Source organism: Anolis carolinensis, chromosome 1 (genome assembly GCF_035594765.1).
Source record: "Anolis carolinensis isolate JA03-04 chromosome 1, rAnoCar3.1.pri, whole genome shotgun sequence".
NCBI lineage: Eukaryota > Metazoa > Chordata > Lepidosauria > Squamata > Dactyloidae > Anolis > Anolis carolinensis.
In genome coordinates this window covers 220,395,071-220,417,570 of record NC_085841.1, presented here as the reverse complement: position 1 = coordinate 220,417,570, position 22,500 = coordinate 220,395,071, and the positions used below count along the sequence as shown (strand labels likewise).

The following is a 22,500-nucleotide window of genomic DNA, read 5'->3' as shown; positions in this document are numbered from 1 at the left end:
GTGCTCATCTCCATTTCTAAGCTGAAGAGCCAGCATTGTCCATAGACTCCTCCAAGGTCATGTGGCCGGCATGACTGCATGGAGTGCCGTTTAAATGTGTATTACAGTGGAGTCTCACTTATACAACATAAACGGGCCGGCAGAACATTGGATAAGCAAATATGTTGGATAATAAGAAGAGATTAAGGAGAAGCTTATTAAACACCAAATTAGGTTATGATTTTACAAATTAAGCACCAAAACATCATGTTATACAACAAATTTGACAGAAAAAGTAGTTCAATACGCAGTAATGCTTCGTAGTAATTACTGTATTTACGAATTTAGCACCAAAATATCACAATGTATTGAAAACGTTGACTACAAAAATGCATTGGATAATCCAGAACGTTGGTTAAGCTAATGTTTGATAAGTGAGACTCTACTGTACTTGTTAAAATTTTATACAGACAAACACTGGAACAGAAAATGGGCCGACCACAGTTTCCAGCATCTTTCTGTTCAAAATTCAATCATACATAGATTTCAACACAATTACAATTTTGTAATTGTTTTGTACAATTGTTTTGTAATTGCAGGTTGTAAAACCTACAATTTCCACCCAAAGACCCTTCCTGCTGATTGAACAGAAGATTGGGGAAAGTTGTAGAAACTCATGGGATTGGGGTCTTTTAGACTGAACATCTTATTTTCCCCCTGCCTGCTGCTTTAAAGGGGTTTGCAGCAAGAAAAAGAGATCATACCAACCCACTTACACTGGATCCTTCCCTTCCATGGAGGAAGAGCAATGCTTCATAGGTGAAGGTAAAGATTTCCCCCTGACATTAAGTCTAGTCATGTCTGACTCTAGGGGTTGGTGCTCATCTCTGTTTCTAAGTCAAAGAGCCGGCGTTGTCTGTAGACACCTCCAAGGTCATGTGGCCGGTATGACTCCATGGAGCGCCCTTACCTTCCCGCAGAAGTGGTACCTATTGATCTACTCACATTTGCATGTTTTCAAATTGCTAGGTTGGCAGAAGCTGGGGCTAACAGCGGGAGCTCACCCCGCTCCCCGGTTTCGAACCGCCAACCTTTCATTCAGCGTGTTCAGCAGCTCAGTGGTTTAATCCGCTGCGCCATCGGGGGCTATACTTCATACAGCCTAGGTTTTCCACAATACATACAGAAACCTTAATCTTCGTGCCCTTTCATGTATGGTACTATGATTCCACACTAAATGCCTCTAACATCCTATGGATTTGCAATCTAGTGAGGCACCATTGCAGCTCTTTGGCTGCGAATTCTAAATGTCCCTTCATACACTGCATATTTGAGGATTCCATAGGACAGAACTATGGTAATAATGGGATCATAGCACTATAATTGTGTAGTGTGAAAAGGATCTTAACATGGGACTACTTAACATGGAGAGGAGCCAACAAGTACAGGATTTTTAGGTAGAGTCCTAGCACCAGGGGAGAGGATATAGTTCAGCAGGAAAGATCATGCTTTGGCCACAGAAGATGACAAATTCACTGGCATGACTATTTTTTAAAAATAGGGCAAAAAGAAGATAAAGTGGTAGATAAGGAGAAACCATAGTTGACATGACTTGACATAGTAAAAAGGTAAAGGTTTCCCCTGATGTTAAGTCCAGTCGTGACCGACTCTGGGGGTAGGTGCTCATCTCCATTTCTAAGACGAAGAGCCGGCGTTGTCCGTAGACACCTCCAAGGTCATGTGGCCGACATGACTGCATGGAGCGCCGTTACCTTCCCATAGAAGCGGTACCTATTGATCTACTCACATTTGCATTTTTTTGGACTGCTAGGTTGGCAGAAGCTGGGGCTAACAGCGGGCGCTCATTCCGCTCCCGGGATTTGAACCTGGGACCTTTTGGTCCACAAGTTCAGCAGCTCAGCGCTTTAACGCACATAAAATAATAAATATTATTATTATCAATAATATTACAGTGTTCCCTCACTTACCGCGGAGGTTAGGTTCCAGGACCACCTGCAATAAGTGAAAATCCGCAAAGTAGGAACACTATATATTTATACGTTATTTTCGTAGTTATACACTATTTTAAGTCTTTATCAACCAATCATGTGTTGATAAATCACCTCCTTCTCCTCCCGTTGCCACTTGGGCTCCTTTTCTCTCCCTTTGGCTTCTTCCTTCCTTTCTTCCTTAGGCTGTAAATTGTTATTTCTTATGATTTATAATATTATTTTAGAGTTTATTGAAAAACCACATAACAGCGAATCCGGAAAAAGCGAACCGCAAAGTAGTGAGGGAACGCTGTATTATTATTCATCATAGTGGACCACTAGTTTGATGTAGTATAAGACAGTTTCCCACAGGGCTGGTAATAACATGAATTGGCTCTCAAATGAATATAAGTATATATGTATGTGCTGTCAAGTTGCCTGTCAAGTATGCATAAACTGAACAGAAGTACTGAATTAAAAATGTCGCTGCTTGCAATGAAAGAGCATTACACAAAAGTTATTACACTTCATATATTTAAAGCACCATACATCCCAAGAGCGCAAAATATGAAATCAGAACAAAAGCTTAGGAGCCAATTACAATTTCTGTTTGAAGTTCATTGCAATAGGGGATAGACACTAAATAAAAGAGGGTGCCTGCAAAACTGGCAGGTGGCATTATAGTTGGGTAATGTAACAACAAAAAGCACCAGCACCACAATTTCTAGATTTGGCAACAGCAAATTCTAAAAAAAAATGTAGAATTCACTCCCTTTGGGAGATACCTAGAAAACACTCCTATGTAATTCATGTCCATACAAAAATAACGGCCAGATTGCTCAGGACAGTGGTGCCAAACTTCTGGCTGTCCAGATGTTTTGGACTTCAGCTCTCAGAATCCCTGGCCATTGGACAAGCTACAATGTGTCCCCAGATCACTCTCCATGTGATGAGTGTAGTTTACTCACAAACTGCATAGGGCACCCTTCATTATTCTTTGAGAGCTCAACATCAGTTCTTGCCTTAGTATTTCTTGATGCATGATCATGAAGTATACCTCTGACAGATTAATTCCCAGGAAGCTCATCTATACAAGAGTCTTGGTGGTCCAATTTTTCCAGGTTATATTTGGGAGAGATCAGCTCTCCCCAGCCTAGTCTTGAGCTGCCCTGGCCCCCATTCTGTCATAGATCTCACTAGGGCTGTAGCCCTGTAGGTTGAACCCCTACCCCCCCCCCCCCCCCGAAATTTTTCAGGTTTTAAAAACAATCTGGTTTACTCATGAATTTTAACTGGTTAACCAAATCCCCATGAGTGTCTACTGAAGTTTATCTGTCTTGAGTTTCCACTTAAGTTTATTGATGGAGCCTGATTTCTAAATTATTTTGCATTATAGAACTACTCTTCATGATTCAATAAAAAAGTTTCAACCACCCCCCTCGAATTTTTTTTCTGGTTATGGTCCTGGATCTCACAGAAAACACACACAGAGAGAGAGAGAGATAAACAGTCCACCTCAGAAAACAGAGCCAGAAAGAGGGAGAGAAAGCATAATAATAATAATAATAATAATAATAATAATAATAATAATAATAATAAGCCTTTTTTATACCCCGCCTCCATCTCCCATAGGGACTCGGGGCAGGTTGCACAATGACACATAATAGTGCCATAACATGTACAATACAATACGACAATATATCACTCAGAACACAATAGAAAAAAATCGACATATAAAATTAATAAAAGCAACCTCAATTAAGTAGAGACAATAAAATATGGTCGTAGCCATAATTGAAAGATCCATACAGCAGTTCAGCATCTCAACTGTATTACCTTAAACAAGGTAAGGTGCTATTATAATGGCAATTAGATTCACAATTGTCTAAACAGTATGCAAAGCCTGCTGAAACAGCCACGTTTTTCATTCTTTTCTAAAGTGCTGTAGTGTGGGGGCATAAAGAGTACACAGAGAAAAAAAGAGCCTGCCACTCACCCCAAGTTTCATTTACACCTCCACTGCCTCTGTTATGTTTTGTACCAGCTATATAAACCCCACTTGCCTAGTTTCCAACAGACCTCACAACCTCTGAGGATGCCTGCCATAGATGTGGGTGAAACATCAGGAGAGAATGCTTCTGGAATATGGCCATACAGGCCAGAAAAACCACAGCAACCCACTAACATATTCACTTTTTCAAGAGTATTTCCAAGCTGTAGGCATTTCCAAGCTATTCAAATCTATCAGTTTATGAGAGGCAGAAAGATTGTTTGCTACCGATGCCTTGCCTTTTCTCTTCCCGCATCTACTTTCTGGGTATCTCTAAATAGCTGGGGGAACATGAGCATATTCAGTAGCACTCTGGAAAGGAGTTCAGGAGGTGAGATGGGAAAAAGCTAGAGCAAGTAAGTTACACTTTCTCCCACAAGTTCTAGGGAGTTCTGGTTTGTGTATGTGTGTGTGTCAGGAACGACTTGAGAAACTGCAAGTCGTTTCTGGTGTGAGAGAATTGGCTGTCCGCAGTGATGTTACCCAGGGGACACCTGGATGTTTGATGTTCTACCATCCTATGGAAGGCTTCTCTCATCTCCCTGCATGGGGAGCTAGAGCTGACGGACGGGAGCTCACCCCACTCCCTGGATTCGAACCACCGACCTTTCAGTCAGCAGTCCTGCCAGGACAAGGGTTTAAACCATTGCACCACTGGGACTCCAAGGGAGTTTTGTGAGAAAATGGAACATAAAATGGCCTTCTCAATTGTGGCCTCCTTGCTCTGGAACTCCCCACATTGGACTCTATCCGGAAAAACTTGAGAACCTGGCTATTCCGATGTGCTTTCGATTAAATCGGCACATCTCTACCTCACCTATAGCTTTGCACTGATTTATGCCTCTCCTTAGCAATGGCTTTTATTCCTACTATACACAGATTTTATCCCTCTCCCCAATTCTGAATATGTCCATGGCACTGATTAGTTGTTGGATTATTGAATTATGATGTTCAATGTTTTTATATATTTTATGTATTAATTTTGGAATGTAATTCTATGCTATGCATCATTGTGTTTTTAGGGCTTGATTCCCATATAAATCGCCCCGAGTCAATTTGGGGAGATGGGACGGGATATAAGAATAAAGAGGAGTTCCAGACATGGGAACCAGGGGCAGCTAACGAACTCCGAAAAAAGGATGCCCCCAGGCAGGAAAAAGCCAGGAGATGAAGCTATTCAATGCTAATAAAGGTGATTAACTACAACATTCACACTGGCCTCCAATTGACAAAGAGTTCTTCTCTCACCCTGGACTTTCCACAGATATATATAAACCTTCCTTGCTTAGTAAACCTCTGAGGATGCCTGCCATAGATGTGGGTGAAATGTCAAGAGAGAATACTTCTAGAACATGGCCATACAGCCCGGAAAACATACAACAACCCAGTGATCCCAGCCATGAAAGCCTTCGACAACACAAAGTTGTTGTTGTTGTTGTTATAACACAACATTGGGTTATGTCTGTGTCCAATGAATCATCCCTGAGTATATGTGTGTGTTTAAAAAGATGCCATCTCTGTTCATTTACTTATCCATCCTTCCTGCCTTCCTTCTTTTTTTCCAAATAATTAATACAGTAGAGTCTCACTTATCCAACGTTCTGGATTATCCAACGCATTTTTGTAGTCAATGTTTTCAATACATCATGATATTTTGATGCTAACTTCGTAAATACTGTAATTACTACATAGCATTAATGCATATTGAACTACCTTTTATGTCAAATTTGTTGTATAACATGATGTTTTGGTGCTGTGATGACTTATGGGCCATGTAGTCCCGTTCCTAGTACTGTTGTGACAGATGAAGAGGAAAACTTGGGTTTCCCACCGTTTTTGCCAGTTTTGGAGCCCTTGCAGCTGCAGGATGTTTGCCCACAAGAAGTCACACAAACAAGCCTTGAGGAGAAATCTCCCCCATTTTCTCGCCGCCTTTATTATAATCAAGATAGACACGCGCGGGAGGCGACTCGCCGAAGCGCCCGGATAGCTGCCAGACAATTAGATGATTAAGTCTGATTCCCTTGGGAAAGTTTAAGGAGTCCTGCATCTGGACAGTTTAGGTTTCGGTTCTTGTTCCCCAGAGAAAGTCTGCTTTGGCGGGAAAACAAGATCCTATATAGATGCTTGGCCACAAGGATTCCTTGCGGAGTCAATTCGTCAGCTTCGGGAGTAGATTGTGTGTGGACTACGCTACTCCAGTTTCCAGGACCTTGCTCTCATTCCAGCCCTGCCTTGTTCCCCGGACCTCGCCACGGATTTTGCCACGGACCCTGTTCTTGCTCCTCGCTTCTTGTTGCCTTGAATCAAGCCTTGTTTGCCAAGAATCTAGTTTGCTTCCTAGCCTTGCATTAAGCTCCATGGACTAAAGGACCTTGTCATCGCCCCTCACTTTGCTTGGCAAAGTGAGTGTTTCGGTTATTGGATTACAACTTTGGACCTTAATATTTCATATTGGACATTGTTTTCTTGGACTAATTTTGACCTTTCCTGAAAGGTCTACTTCTGAACTATTTCCTACACTTGCTTTTATTAACTTTATATATTTCCTCAATAAAGATATTAGATAGATTCTGGCCTCTGTGTATGGTTATTGGTGCTCTGCAGCCTGGGTCCTGACAGGTGCTTAATTTGTAAAATCATAACCTAATTTGATGTTTAATAGGCTTTTCCTTAAACTCTCCTTATTTTTTTCCAGGTTTTTTTAAATTAATTTTTTAATTTTATTACATTCTAACAATTTTATTACATTCCAACAATTTTATTACATTCCAACAATTAACAAAATGTTAGTTACATTACATTCCAAAGTATCGTTTAAAATGTCGTTTAAGCATTAGTTACTTTTGGTATTATGTATATTGAAATAAGACATGCATCGTTAACTCTCCTTATTATCCAACATATTCACTTATCCAACGTTCTGCCGGCCCGTTTACGTTGGATAAGTGAGACTCTACTGTACCCTGCATTTCCTATAAAATAAACCCCTTCAAATAGTAACTTCTAACTCATACTGTTTTTACTCCATATGAGGAAAACATACAACAACCCTGTGATCCCAGCCATGAAAGCCTTCGACAACACAAAGTTGTTGTTGTTGTTGTTATAACACAACATTGGGTTATCTCTGTGTCCAATGAATCATCCCTGAGTATATGTGTGTGTTTAAAAAGATGCCATCTCTGTTCATTTATTTATCCATCCTTCCTGCTTTCCTTCTTTTTTTCCAAATAATTAATACCCTGCATTTCCTACAAAATAAACCCCTTCAAATAGTAACTTCTAACTCATACTGTTTTTACTCCATATGAGGTAAAGTTAAATGAACTTGTGTTTTCTGCCCAAGACACTAATATGATAACAACTTGGGACTGGCCTAGTCCACTTAATAGCTTTTGCCTGATTATTACCACTAAAACCTAATTGACCTAGTTCTATTATATATTCATTGATAATAATTAAGTGCATTAAGCTTCTTAACATCTCTGAGAAACAATAATGAAGGCACAGCAGCCACAAACAGCTGTCAAAGCTACAGGGACAATATGTTAAAGAAAGGATAGGGGGGATGCATGGATTATATGTTTGTTAAAGATAAAAATGTTAAAACACATTGTAATGGGAAATATTATGAATGAGTCCAGGTGAGCTGTGAGTGAGAAAAAAGTCAGGCTTAGCGACCCCGCTGAATTATGCAATAACTCTCTGTAGGACACAGGCTCGTCACGTACATTCACAGGCAAACATGCTTTCTGGCCTTTATGTAGCACCTTTTGTTTAAGAAGATTAGAATTTGAACATGCCGAATGAAGCTAAGCAACGGCAAGAGGAGGCAGTCCTTTGCCAGCGCAATGATTTCTCAAGAGACACCCCCCAGTCTAACTTGAAGCTCAGAGCTCACTCATATACAAACACTTGCCCAAGTGTATCCATAAAATTTCTCTCCAAAAATTGAGCCACGTGGCCCTGTCTCAAACTTTTCTCAATGAGGCAGCTAGGATATAAATTTAGAAGCAATGTAATTGAGTCTGGTGTTCTTACTTTAACTGTGAATGGCAATGCAAAGGTTGTCTACGTTGCATGACAACCTTTGGCCACAGAAACACCCGGACCATTCATCGCAGCTTAATGGTTTGTCGTCCCCACAGAAGTGTGAAATATTGAACTAGGGGAAAGATACCATACTTCTGCAGATGTCAGCTGCCATATTTTTTTAAAAGGTGAGAAGGCAAGCTTCCACATCGGGAGAAAGGCAGGATGATAAATGGATAGATAGATAGGGATAGACCAGTGGTTCCCAACCTGTGGGCCGCGAAAACAAAAATCCAATCTTTATTTATTTATTTTATTTCCGCTCCTTTTCACAGACCACATCAACTCTAGATTATTAAATATGGTTTTAAGTGGGCAAGCAGATGGTGACTACTGAATAGCATATGTTCTGCATGAGAAACAATGTGGTTTGTTTATTTCTCATGTCAGAAGCAAACCGAGGGTACAAGTTGTAATGGATTTGCAAACATAGAGATTTTTTTTAAGAAAGAAAAAAAATGGCATTAATACTATATGTCTTTTGCCCAGTAGCTTGGAGTGCCTCTGGTGCTGCTGTTAGAAGGTCCTCCATTGTGCATGTAGCAGGGCTCAGAATGCATTGCAGTAGGTAGTCTGTGGTTTGCTCTTCTCCACAGTCACATGTGGTGGACTCCACTTTGTAGCCCCATTTCTTAAGGTTGGCTCTGCATCTCGTGGTTGTTAATGTGGGGTTTGTGTATTGGCAGTGTTTAAATGAAATGTGTGTCTTGCCTGTATTGCATACTGATTGCATCATCCAGAGTGTAACATAGTCTGGAAAGAGTTAATTACTAAGAAGCTGTGATGTCCTTGATGTGTGGCTGGAACCAGGGAGTGTCCAGACACAAGTGTGTGCGCATTGCTGATTGCATCAGTTCTGTTCTGTTCTTTTATGAGTTGAGTCGGGTGCTATCTGCTGAGAGTCAAGTCCTGTGTCCATTGTCTGCAAGTCTATTTGTCTTTATTACTGCTTTCAGTAAAACTTATATATAGTTTTACCATCGTCTCTGATGTCTCTTCGTTCTCTGTTCCACTGACTCCATTCAACTGCTGCTGCGCTGTGTAAATTACTCTGACAGTGGTGCCAGAGCACAGTCTGGTCAGCGCCTTCCAAGTTGCCCAGCCTTCTGTGTGCCCAGGGGAAAGTCTCTCATCTGGCGTCGGCCACTGATTAAGGTTCCGGGTTTTAGCCTGCCACTTTCTAAGATCTACAAGTATCTCTGTAGATCTTAGAAAGTCATTTCTTGATTTAAGGTGTTGACATGCTGGCTGATATCCGAACAGGGGGTGGGCCGGAGATGTCAATGCCTTGGTCCTTTCATTGCTGGCTGCTACTTCCCGGCGGATGTCAGGTGGTGCAATACTGGCTAAGCAATATAATTTCTCCTTTGGTGTAGGACGTAGACATCCAGTGATAATGCGGCATGTCTCATTAAAAGCCACATCCACTGTTTAACGTGGTGAGATGTATTCCACACTGGGCATGCGTATTCAGCAGCAGAGTAGCAAAGCACAAGGGCAGATGTCTTCATTGTGTCAGGTTGTGATCCCCAGGTTGTGCCAGTCAGCTTTTGTACGAACTTTTTTCTAGAGCCCACTTTTTACTTGGTAGTAATGTAGTGCTTCTTGTAACGGTCCAGGGTAACTCCCAAGTATTTTGGTGTGCTGCAATGCTCCAGTGGGATTCCTTCCCAGGTAATCCTCAGAGCTCGAGATGCTTGTCTGTTCTTAAGGTGGAAAGCACACATCTGTGTTTTAGATAGATTAGGGATCAGCTGATTTTCCCTATAATAGGCAGTAAGAGCACCTAAAGCTTCGGAGAGCTTCTGTTTAACCATTTCAAAGCTCCCTGCTTGGGCGGTGATGGCACGATCGTCAGCACAGATGAAACTGATGTGGTCTATCCAATGCAATTTTCTGAATCGGCACCACAAATAACCAAACCGAATCTAAAGTTGACCAAAAACTGATTCGTAACCCTTTTGGTACTAATGTTAGAGAGTGGTCCCAGTCAAGTGGGCACTGGTCAAAGTGATTTCTGGTCAAATGGGTTCTGGTCAAAAAAAGGTTGGGAACCACTGAGATAGGCAGAACAGACAGACAACAGACTCAGTAGACCTCAAAGTGGGAAAATACTTAGTGAAATCTCCAGAAGCCAGTGTTCCCAACACTTATGCAAAATAAGGAAAAATCTACAGATTTTCTAGTTGGGCAATAAATTTACTTGAAATCGTGCAGTTGACTCTGGATCGGTTTTAAACCTAGTCTTTGGATGCTATGTTTTAACATTGGATTGTATTTAAATATGTTTGTATGTATGCTTATTTTAATCTTAATGTAACTTTTTATGTTTTATGTTGTAGGCACTACTATGTAGTGCCATTTGTAAGCTGCCTTGAGCCCCACCAGGGGTTGAGGTGGGATATAAATATGGTAAATAAAATAACAATACAAATTTATATGATCTATTACAGGATACAGATTTGTTTCTTGGGGCCCTTCTACACAGCCATATAAACCAGAATATCAAGGCAGATAATCTACAATATTTGCTTTGAGCTGGAGTATCTTGAGTCCATACTGCCATATAATCCAATTCAATGCAGATTTTATACAGCTGTGTGGAAGGGGCCATAGCACAGAATAAAAGTTATCTTAATGCACAGAAACCAACAGTGATTAAAAAATGATATATGGAGTCATGGGGAGTCAGTCTGGTGAAGTGTTTGAGCACTGAACTATGACTCTGGAGACCAGAGTTTGAATTCCTACTTGGCCGTGGAAATCCACTGAGGGTCCTTTCACACAGCCATATAACCCAGAATATCAAGGCAGATTTTTTGTGTGTGTCAGGGGCGACTTGAGAAACTGCCAGTCGCTTCTGGTGTGAGAAGCGACTTGAAGTTTCCCAAATCGCTCCTGACATGAAAAAAGGCAAATAATCCACAATATCTGCTTTGAACTGGATTATCTGAGTCCACATTGCCATATAATCCAGTTCAATGTGGATTTTATACAGCTGTGTGGAAGGGGGCTGAATGGCCTTGGACAAGTCACAAACTCTTAGCCTCAGAGAAAGGCAACCCCCTCTGAATAAATCTTGCCTGTGATATGATCATTTTACAGTTCCCATATATCAGAAGTGACTTTGAAAGCATGCCGTAACCAATATACAATCACTTAGCTGTAGCATGTGTTGTCCAATTTTATACAAGGGCCATGAATAGAGAACCAGACCAAGTAATAAGAGAACAGAAGTGGCTGCTTGAAGCAGAAGAGATCTAGGAGGAACTGATCCTTCAAGGAGGACTAGCCTTTGGATAATGTGGCACAGAAGCATGTGTACCCACCAACACACACCCCATGCCTGTCCATAAACCACTGTCACTCCAATGACTGTACATAATTCACTTCCATACATACATCATGAGTGGTTCCCAATCTTTGACCCAATCTTTGGACTTCAGCTCCCAAAATTCCTGACAGTTGGCCAAACTGGCTGAGGCTTCTGGGAATTGAAGTCTTAGACACCTTGCAGACCAAAGGTTGGGAACTACTGCCAATAATAATAATAATAATAATCATCATCATCATCATCATCACTTTATTCTTGTATCCTGCTCCATCTCCCTGAAGGGACTCGAGGCAGCTCACATGGGGACCAAGATCAAAATAAACCACAAAATACAACAAGGTACATTTAAAACATATGAACATATAAAATCAAAGGCATATAAAATACAATAAAAACATATCCACAATAATAGCCTTCTAGATGCAGTGAGCATAAGCAGGATTGGAGGTAAGGCAGTAAAATTAATTATGTGCAATATCTTGCAACTTCTGCCAAGCTTGGAAGAAGATGGGTTTGTTTCTACAAAGTTGTTAATTTCATTTCAAGGAAATTTTCCAGTGATACCAAGGGAAGAGGTGATTTCGCTCCTGGCAGAGCCTTGGCTGAGTTATTTCATCTGCATTACAAGAAGCATACACATTCACTACAATACAAAAAATATGCATTCACTGCATTTGCTCTATGGTGGCACAGTGTGTTAAAGCGCTGAGCTGCTGAACTTGCAGAACAAAAAGTCCCAGGTTCAAATCCCGGGAGCGGAATGAGCACCCGCTGTTAGCCCCAGCTCCTGCCAACCTAGCAGTTTGAAAACATGCAAATGTGAGTAGATCAATAGGTAATGCTCCAGTGGAAGGTAATGGGGCTCCATGCAGTCATGCCAGCCACATGACCTTGGAGGTGTCTACGGACAACGCCAGCTCTTCGGCTTAGACATGGAGATGAGCACCAACCCCCAGAGTCGGTCACGACTGGACTTAACGTCAGGGGAAACCTTTACCTTTACCTATTGATCTGACATTCTGTGTCCTTTATTGATGTTGTTATGTGCCTTGATTCTGACTTATCCTAGGATTTTCCTATTTCTTGATAGGGTTTCCCTTGCCTTCATCAGAGGCTGAGAGAGTTTGACTTGCCCAAAGTCCTCCTCTGAGTTTCTTTCCGGGTCCTATTCCAACATTCAAATCACTACACTATGCTGGTTTCTATCTCCTTAGACAGCTTTCTTCTATGGAGCTGCGATGGCACAGTAGGTTAGACCCTTGTGCCAGCTGGACTGCTGACCTGAACGTTGCCGGTTCAAATCCACGAGACGGGGTGAGCTCCTGTCTGTCAGCTCTAGCTTGCAGAGACATGAGAGAAGCCTCTCATCAGGATGGTAACACATCCAGGCATTCCCAGGGCAACGTCTCTGTAGACGGCCAATTCTCTCACACCAGAAGCGACTTGCAGTATGTTCTCAAGTCACTTCTGAGATGATTTTAAAAAGCTCTCTTCTAAGATAGATCACTACGGCCTCACATGTATATTTTCAATATACTTTATAAGTGCCCTATAAGAAACTTTTTGTTCACACAGACCCACACATATCCCATTTTCTTTCAGCCGCCTGACTGCCACTGGCACTAGAGAACCAAATTCACTTCCACCAGACCAATCAGCCCATCCTTTCACACATAGTCTTATTGCTTTTTAATAAAGCAGGAAATCTAACACTTTGGGGGGGGGGGGGTTGTTCCAAATTATGCTTTTGATTCCAATGTGAAGCAGTAATAGCCTTCACAATCTCTAAAAATATGCAGTGCATCATTACCACTTAGCAAGAGCCAACACCTTGCTCTGCACACCTCTGCACTGTAGAATGAATGCAGTTTGACACATTAACTGCCCTGCCGCAATGCCTGGGTATCCTCAGAGTTGTATCCTCACTAAACTACCAGCTTTAGGATTCCATAGCATTGGTTCATAGAAATCAAAAGGGTGTCAAACTGCATTCATCCTGCAGTGTAGATGTACCTGGGGATGTAACCCCTAGCATTGAAAGCAGCTATGGAGCAGTTTTGAAATCAAAGACAGGTCTGGGTTGCTGTGAGTTTTCCAGGCTGTATGATCATATTCCAGAAGCATTCTCTCCTGACGTTTCACCCACATCTACAGCAGGCATCCTCAGAGGTTTTGAGGTCTGTTGGAAACTAGGCAAATGGGGTTTATATATCTCTGGAATAATCTCCAGGGTGAGAGAAAGAACTCTTGTCTGTTGGACGCAAGTGTGAATGTTTCAATTGATCACCTCGATTAGCATTGAATAGCTTTGCAAAAGGTCCTTTTTTAAAAAAAAAAACTCTTTCTGCTGCCAACTGCGGCTGTCCTTTGCCCTCAAAGCTGTAAACTGCCGCCGCCCTGAGTTTATATTTACATGAATTTCATCAGGATCCAATCTGGATTGGTTCCTCAATACGGAAAGTTGTGCCGTTGTCAGAGAGAGTTTACTTACCAACAATACCTTGAGAATCCTGAACTTTTCTTGCAGAACGAATGCAGTTTGGCACCACTTGAACTGTTGGGACTCAATGCTATGGAATTCTAGGGACTGTAGATTAGTGAGAGACCAACACTCTTTGGCAGAGAAGGCTCAAGACCTGGCAAAACTACAACTCCCATGACACCATAGCATTGAGCCATAGTGATTGTAGTGATATCAAACGCAATTCATTCTATAGTATAAATGCCCCCCTGGCCAGTCCTGTACTTATTTCTCTTTTGTGATGTAGGAGCATCTACAGTGTAGAATTCATGATGTTTGACAGCACTTTAAATGCCATGGCTCAGTTCCATGAAATCATGGGAGTTAATAGTTTCACCGGGTTTTCTCTGCCAAAGAGTGCTGATGCTACACCAAACTTCAACTCCCAGGATTCCATAGCATGAAGCCATGACTTTTAAAGTGCTGTCAAACTGCATATGGAGTTCCCCCACATGAGTCTTTTTAAGACAGGAAAGCAGGATATAAATCAATATAACAACAACAACAACAGAGCAATAGGTTCTAAGATCACCAGCACCCATGTGGTTGCTAGTTGCCGGATAAATGTAGCTTCTGATTGTTTGAGAGTTACAGTAGAGTTTCACTTATCCAGCATAAACAGGCCGGCAGAATGTTGGATAAGCGAAAATGTTGGATAATAAGGAGGGATTAAGGAAAAGCCAATTAAACATCAAATTATGATTTTAAAAATTAAGCAACAAAAACATCATCATGTTTTACAACAAACTGACAGAAAAAGCGGTTCAATACAATATGTAGTAATTACTGTATTTAAGAATTGTGCATCAAAACATCGCAATGTATTGAAAACATTGTCTACAAAAACAAAGGCAGACTGTGTTGGATAATACAGAATGTTAGATAAGCGAAGGTTGGATAAGTGAGACTCTACTGTACTATTAAAAAGAGAAAATAACACTATGCCCTGTGCTATACCATAGCATAAACTCTGTATTAACGTGATATTAATATTGAAATACAGGAACTGAATGCAAATAAAGACAAATTTAAATTAACGTATTGTAAAAAGAGGGGATTTTTTATTTTAAAAAATGCATTCGGCTTTGTGCCGCTTGCTTGGGAGTTCTAGTTGCTTGAGTTACAGTTAACTGAGTCTACTGCAAGAAGAAGAGGAAGAGGAGGAGGAAGAGGAAGACAAAGAAGTAGAAAAAGAGGAGGAGGAGGAGGAGGAAGGGAAAAAAGAGGAAGAAGTAGAAAAGGACAAGGAAGAGGAGGAGGAGGAGGAAAAAGAAGAGGACGAAGAAGAAAAAAGAGGAAGAGCAGGAAAAGGAGGAGGAAAAGGAAGAAAAAGAGGAGGAAAAGGAAGAAGCAGAGAAAGAGAAAGAGGAGAAGGAAGAGGAGGAGGAGCCATAGGAGGAGGAAGGGAAGGAAGAGGAAGAAGTAGAAAAAGAGAAGGAAGAGGAGGAGGAAGAAGAAAAAAGAGGAAGAGGAGGGGGAAGAGGAGGAGAAGAAAAAAGAGGAAGAGGAGGAGGAAGAAGTAGAAAAAGAGAAGGAAGAAGAGGAAAGGAGGAAAAGGAAGAGGAGGAAGAAGAAAAAAGAGGAGGAGGAAGAAGAAAAAAGAGGAAGAGGAGGAAGAAGAAAAAGAGAAGGATGAGGAGGACGAAGAAGAAAGGAAAAAGAGGAAGAAGAAGTAGAAAAAGAGGAAGAGGAAGAAAAAGAGGAGGAAGAGGAAGAAGCAGAAAAAGAGAAGGAGGAGGAGAAGGAAGAGGAGGAAGAGAAGGGAAACAATAGGAAAAAGTAGAAAAAGAGAAGGAAGTAGAGGAAGAAGAAAGGAGGAAAAAGAGGAGGATGAGGAGGAGGAGGAGGAAGAAGAAGAAGAAGAGGAAGAAGAAGAAGAAGGAGAAGAAGAAGAGAGGAAGAGGAGCAGGAAGAGGAGAAAGAGGAAGAAGTAGAAAAAAAGGATAAAAAGTAGAAAAAGAGGAGCAGGAAGAAGAGAAGGAAGAGCGGGAGGAGGAAGAAGTAGAAAAAGAGGAGCAGAAAGAGGAGGAAAAAGGGGAGGAGGAAGAACTAGAAAAAGAGGAGGAGGAAGAGGAAGAAGGGGAAGAGGAAGAAATGGAGAAGGATGAGGAAGAGGAGGAAGAAAAAGAGGAAGAGGCCGGAAAGGAAGAAATGGAAAAGGAGGTGGAGGAGGAGGAGGAAAAGAAGGGGGACGAAGAGGAAGAGGAGGAGGGGGACATAAGACTTTTGTGTTGGCCAAAGGAGGGGCTGCCTCTGAGCATATGCAGAGAGCGAATGCTCCGGGCCGGGCGCCGATGCCTGTCTCTCCAAGGGGCCAGGAGCAGCACCAACTCGAGTCAAAGCGTTACCTGTGCAAAGAAAGGCGCCGGCGGAGAGGAGCAGGAGCCCGGCGGCGCAGAGCCGGGACGGGAGCGCTGTCCGCATGGCCGCACATGGGAGAAGCCCGCAGGTGGGAGCGCGCCTCGGAGCAGGAGGGCAGAGGAGGCCGAGCAAGCCCGGAGGAGCCCTGGCTGCCCTTCTGCCTCTGCTCTGCTCTGCTCTCCTCCGTGGCCCCGTGGCCCCTTTGCCCAGCTCTGGAGGCAGGAGGCACTTCTCCCGGCTCAAAGGGAAGCGAGGGAGGGAACTGCGCCTCCAGCTCCGCCTTGCCACCACACACACACACACACACACACACACACACACACACACACACACCCTTTGCCCAGCTGTGAGGGCTTGCCTCTCAGGGTGCATCTATACCAAGCATGGGCAAACTTGGGCCTTCCCTCCAGGTGTTTTGGACTTCAACTCCCACCATTCCTAACAGCCGGTAGGCTGTTAGGAATGGTGGGAGTTGAAGTCCAAAACACCTGGAGGGCTCAAGTTTGCCCATGCTTGATCTATACACTGTGGAATGAATCCAGTTTGAACTGCTAGGGCTCCTTGAAGTTGTCCTTTGGACTGTAAAGACCCTGATTCCATAGCACTGGGCTATCACAATCCCAGTGGGGTCAAACTGCATTCATTCTATAGTTATAAATAATTTTAAAATACAAATATTCAAGTATTTGAATGGCAACGGCAATACAGTAGAGTCTCACTTATCCAACATAAACGGGCCGGCAGAACATTGGATAAGCGAATATGTTAGATAATAAGGAGGGATTAAGGAAAAGCCTGTTAAACATCAAATTAGGTTATGATTTTACAAATTAAGCACCAAAACATGTTATACAACAAATTTGGCAGAAAAAGTAGTTCATTACACATGAATGCTCTGTAGTAATTACTGTATTTTGGAATTTAGCACCAAAATATCACGATGACTACATTGACTGCAAAAATGCGTTGGATAATCCAGAACGTTGGATAAGTGAGACTCTACTGTATTTGAATGGCAATATTTGTTGTGCATGTTCAAGTTGTTTCCAACTTATGGTGACTCTAAGTATTTATGGGATTGAGAGTGGGTTTTCAAGGCCAAGCTGGTCCCCAATGACGCAGCGTGTTAAAATACGAAGAGCCGGCGTTGTCCGTAGACACCTCCAAGGTCACGTGGTTGGCATGACTGCATGGACCAATGTGACCTTCCCGCCAGAGCGGTACCTATTGATCTACTTACATTTGCGTGTCTTTGAACTGCTAGGTTGGCAGAAGCTGGGGCTAACAGCAGGTGCTCACTCCACTCCCCGGATTCAAACCTGCGACCTTTTGGTCCGCAAGTTCAGCAGCTCAGTGCTTTAACACACTGTGCCACTTGTGCTTCTTTTTAAACAGCCTGTTTCATCCAACAAGTGTTAGCTACATTAAAGCACATATACATCATAATTATGTATGAGAGAGGAGCAGAAGCATACCAGACGCCCGGCCTCTCATCCAACATTGAGAAAACCAAAGTGATCTTCCAGCAGGCACCAGCCAATCCCTCTACAATGCCAGAAATACATCTTAATAGTGTAACATTAGAAAATGGAGACAATTTCCACCACTTTGGCAGCCACCTCTCCACAAAAGTCAGCATTGACACTGAAATACAACACCGCCTGTGCTCGGCGAGTACAGCATTTCCCTGAATAAAGCAAAGAGTGCTTGAGGACCGGGACATATATAGGGATACGAAAGTGCTTGCTTATAAAACTATTGTCCTCCCAACCCTGTTATATGCCTGCAAAACGTGGACTGTCTACAGACGTCACACTCAACTCCTGAAATGTTTCCACCAGCGTTGCCTCCGAAAAAACCTGCAAATCTCTTAGGAAGACAGGCGGACAAATGTCAGCATGCTGGAAGACGCAAAGACCACCAGCATTGAAGCAATGCTCCTTCGCCATCAACTCCGCTGGACTGGCCACATTGTCCGAATGCCTGATCACCATCTCCCAAAGCAGTTGCTCTACTCCAAACTGAAGAACGGGAAACATAATGTTGGTGGGCAGGAAAAGAGATTTAAAGATGGGCTTAAAACCAACCTTAAAAACTGTGGCATAGACACTGAGAACTGGGATGCCCTGGCCCTTGAGCACTCTAACTGGAGGTCAGCTGTGACCAGCAGTGCTGTGGAATTTGAAGAGACATGAATGGGCAAAAGGAAGAAACGTGCCAAGAAGAAGGCATGTCAAGCCAATCCTGACCAGGACCGCCTTCTACCTGGAAACCGATGTCCTCACTGTGGGTCAAGAATAGGGCTCCACAGTCACCTAAGTATCCACCGCCAAGACACTACACTTAGAAGGCCATCATACTTGGACAACGAGGGATCACCTAAGTAAATAAGTAAGTCAGTCAGTAATAGTCATTATAATATTCTTCATTAAAAGGTGCTTCAGGATCCTTGGAAATGTCAATTAGATGCACCAAAGTGAATCTGACTGATAGTCATATGATTCGAGATAGTCTTTTACCACCAACATTTAGGCAAAGCAAGGAGTGGTCTTAGAATCATAGAATAATAGAGTTAGAAGAGACCTCATGGGCCATCCAGTCCAACCCCCCGCTAAGAAGCAGGAAATCGCATTCAAAGCACCCCAGACAGATGGCCACCTTCTTATCAAGGTGATATACAGTAGAGTCTCACTTATCCAACACTCGCTTATCCAACGTTCTGGATTATCCAATGCATTTTGTAGTCAATGTTTTCAATACATCGTGATATTTTGGTGCTAAATTCGTAAATACAGTAATGACTACATAGCATTATTGTGTAATGAACTACTTTTTCTGTCAAATTTGTTATATAACATCATGTTTGGGTGCTTAATTTGTAAAATCTTAACCTAATTTGACGTGTAATAGGCTTTTCCTTCATCCCTCCTTATTATCCAACATATTCGCTTATCCAAAATTCTGCCGGCTCGTTTATGTTGGATAAGTGAGACTCTACTGTAATTCATATAACATCACAGCCAGCAGTGGTAGACTCCATCCCAAGTGACTGAATGGTCGCTCAAGCACAGGATTTACCCTACTGGAAAATGAGACGTACTTTTGCATCTAAGGTAAAGGTAAAGGTTTTCCCCTGACGTTAAGTCCAGTCGTGACCGACTCTGGTGCTCATCTCCATTTCTAAGCCAAAGAGCCGGCGTTGTCCGTAGACACCTCCAAGGTCATGTGGCCGGCATGACTGCATGGAGCGCCGTTACCTTCCCGCCGGAGCAGTACCTATTGATCTACTCACATTTTCATGTTTTCGAACTGCTAGGTTGGCAGGAGCTGGGGCTAACAGCAGGCGCTCATTCCGCTCCCGGGATTTGAACCTGGGACCTTTCAGTCTGCACGTTCAGCAGCTCAGCGCTTTAACACACTGCGCCATCACCAGGGGCCCCTTTTGCATCTACACTGTAGAATTAACACAGTTTGATACCACTTTAACTTCTACAGCTCAATGCTATGGAATCCTGGGATTTGTAGTTTGATGCAGCACTAGCACTCTTTGGCAGAGGATCTTAAAAATGACAAATCCCATGATTTTATTGTGTTGAACCATGGCAGGTAAAGTGCCAAACTGCAATAATTCTACAGTGAAGATTCACCCTAGGAAAAACTATTTTCTATTTCACCCAAAATATCACCACTATGTTTAGTTCCTCTTCTGCCCTCATGTAATGTCTTTTGCCTCCAGAAAGAAGGCTGTGATCAATCGTTAATGTCGGTGGAGAAATCATCACAAGAATACCAACTTTAGTGTAATCATTTGCTGCTCTCCTTCTTTATTCTGCCTTCCAAAGCTAAGTGGAAATTAATATCCAAGTCACCGCTGTTCCTATATAACAATGGAATCAGATTAGTTATCAATGACATTGTTTTCCTTCCCAGTGCGCTCTACGTCAAACGAAGCAAGCTGTAACACTCAACAAGGTTACCATGAGCTGTAACCACAACCAATTGTATTAAAATGGACCCGCAGAGGAAAGGAAGCAATGACAACGAACCTAACAATTGTGTTCCCTTTCAAAACAATGACATGTGTCTTTAAATGGCTTAGTTTCATTGCTTTGAAATCTGGTGCGAAGCCCACTATCATGGAAATAAAAATGGGATTCACACCAGCCTCCCAGCTATAGCATCATGAAAATAAAAGTTGGAATTTCTTATCTCACAAACCCTGGGGACTTTATCACACAGTCTTATACCCTGTCAATGATGCTCTTTGCCTACTAGTGCCGATGGAGCCTATCACACGGCACAAAGTCCATTTTGTCAAGCACCCATAGAAAAAGGATCTGCCGTATTTTTTGTAAAACAGGACACAACTGATTTAATTTATTTTAATTTCTCCATGCATGTCAAAAGTGCAGTTTTTTGTGTGTGATGTCTGCAGCTTGTCCTCTGTGCCAGTGATGTGTCTTTTGGGGTGTGTTTTGGAGCAGTCTTTTCATCCCATTCAATACCGCTTTCCATAATAGAAAGCTTTGATGACAGTCAGAGAAAGACCATGAGTAAAGCTATAATATGTTGTAGAATCACTGGGTTGCTGTGAGTTTTCCAGGCTGTATTGCCATGTTCCAGAAGCATTCTCTCCTGACGTTTCGCCCACATCTATGGCAAGCATCCTCAGAGGTCGTGAGGTCTGTTGTAAACTAGGCATGTGGGGTTTATATATCTGTGGAAAGTCCAGGGTGGGAGAAAGAACTCTTGTCTGTGTGAATGTTGCAATTCTCCACCTTGATTAGCATTGAATGGCCTTGCAGTTTCAAAGCCTGGCTGCTTCCTACCTGGCGGAATCCTTTGTTGGGAGGTGTTAGCCAGCCCTGATTGTTTCCTGTCTGGAATTCTCCTGTTTTCTGAGTGTTGCTAATGGGAATGGGAAAATCCTACTATTAGCTTTGTTAATATATTGTGAGATCTGAGCCACTGTAATTGAATGCAAGTCGTTTGAATGGTCAAGTTTCATTAGTTTTTAAAATGTTTGAATTCATTTTGTAGAGTTTATTGAACCAATCAAGCTCCATTTCGACATAAAATCTTTACGTATGCATGGCTAGTTGTTACAGAATGTGATAGTAACTCACTAAAATTAATGGGTCCCAGAGCAAATCAAGCCAGAACTCTCCCTAGCAGCCAAAATGACTTGAACTGAGACTGCCGTGCTTTGGTCATATCACAAGAAGACCTGACTTGCTTAGAAAGGACAATAACGCTTGGAGAAATGTAAGGCAGTAGGAAGCAAAGAAGACGACATTCCAGATGGATGGACTCAATTGAGGACACCACATCCCTGAGTCTTCAAGACCTGAGCAGGGCTATCGATGCTGACATCAAGATCTCACATTCATAGGATCACCATCAATCAAAGTTCATTTGACAGCCATAACAACAATAACTCCTTCCTAGAGATTATGCATGGGTAATCATGCAAGTGATTTTTTTTACTAATTAGCAATTACTAGAGAGCTTGTCTTTCATCTTATCTACTTACACAGGAATTGTTGCCACAGCTTTCGCCTGTATCCATGTAATGGTTTTTCTTGGGAGTTAGTAAAGGGTTGCCCTTTGACATTAAGTCTAGTCATGACCACCTCTGGGGGTTGGTGCTCATCTTCATTTCTAAGCCAAAGAGCCAGCGTTGTCCATAGACACCTCCAAGGTCATGTGGCTGGCATGACTGCATGGAGCACCGTTATCTTCCCACTGGAGTGATACTTATTGATTTACTCACATTTGCATGTTTTCGAACTGCTATGTTGGCAAAAACTAGGCCAGGCTGTGGCGCAGCTGGTTAGTAGCCAACTGCAGTAAATCACTACTGACCGAGAGGTCATGAGTTCGAATTCAGCCAAGGTCGGATTGAGCACCCCACTATTAAATAGCCTAGCTCGTCGTTGACCTAAGCAACCCAAAAGATCGTTGCATCTGTTGAGTAGGAAATATAGGTGCCACTTTATGCGGGGAGGCTAATTTAAGTAATTTACGACACCATAAAAATTACCAGCAGTGTGCGGAAGAATGAGGAAGTACTCCATCAAGGACTCGGTGTCAAAGTGGAAGATGAAGCAGCAGCTCCTCAGGTCGGAATCGAGAATTCCATCATGAAGTGGGAAGTTGGGAAATGTTA

At 42.4% G+C, this 22,500-nt stretch overlaps 1 protein-coding gene across 2 annotated transcripts in view; it reads right to left on the bottom strand.

Annotated features, from left to right (window-relative positions):
• acvr1c (activin A receptor type 1C) overlaps positions 1 to 16,638 on the bottom strand; it is an 80,993-nt gene extending 64,355 nt beyond the window's left edge. The window contains exon 1 of one of the 2 annotated variants that reach the window (XM_062965485.1): positions 16,319 to 16,638. In XM_062965485.1, coding sequence (XP_062821555.1) covers positions 16,319 to 16,394 — 76 coding nt within the window. In that variant the 5' untranslated portion in view covers positions 16,395 to 16,638. The remainder of the gene's footprint in view (positions 1 to 16,318) is intronic. The other variant, XM_062965476.1, reaches the window with a different exon arrangement.
• Between the last annotated feature and the right edge of the window lie 5,862 nt (positions 16,639 to 22,500).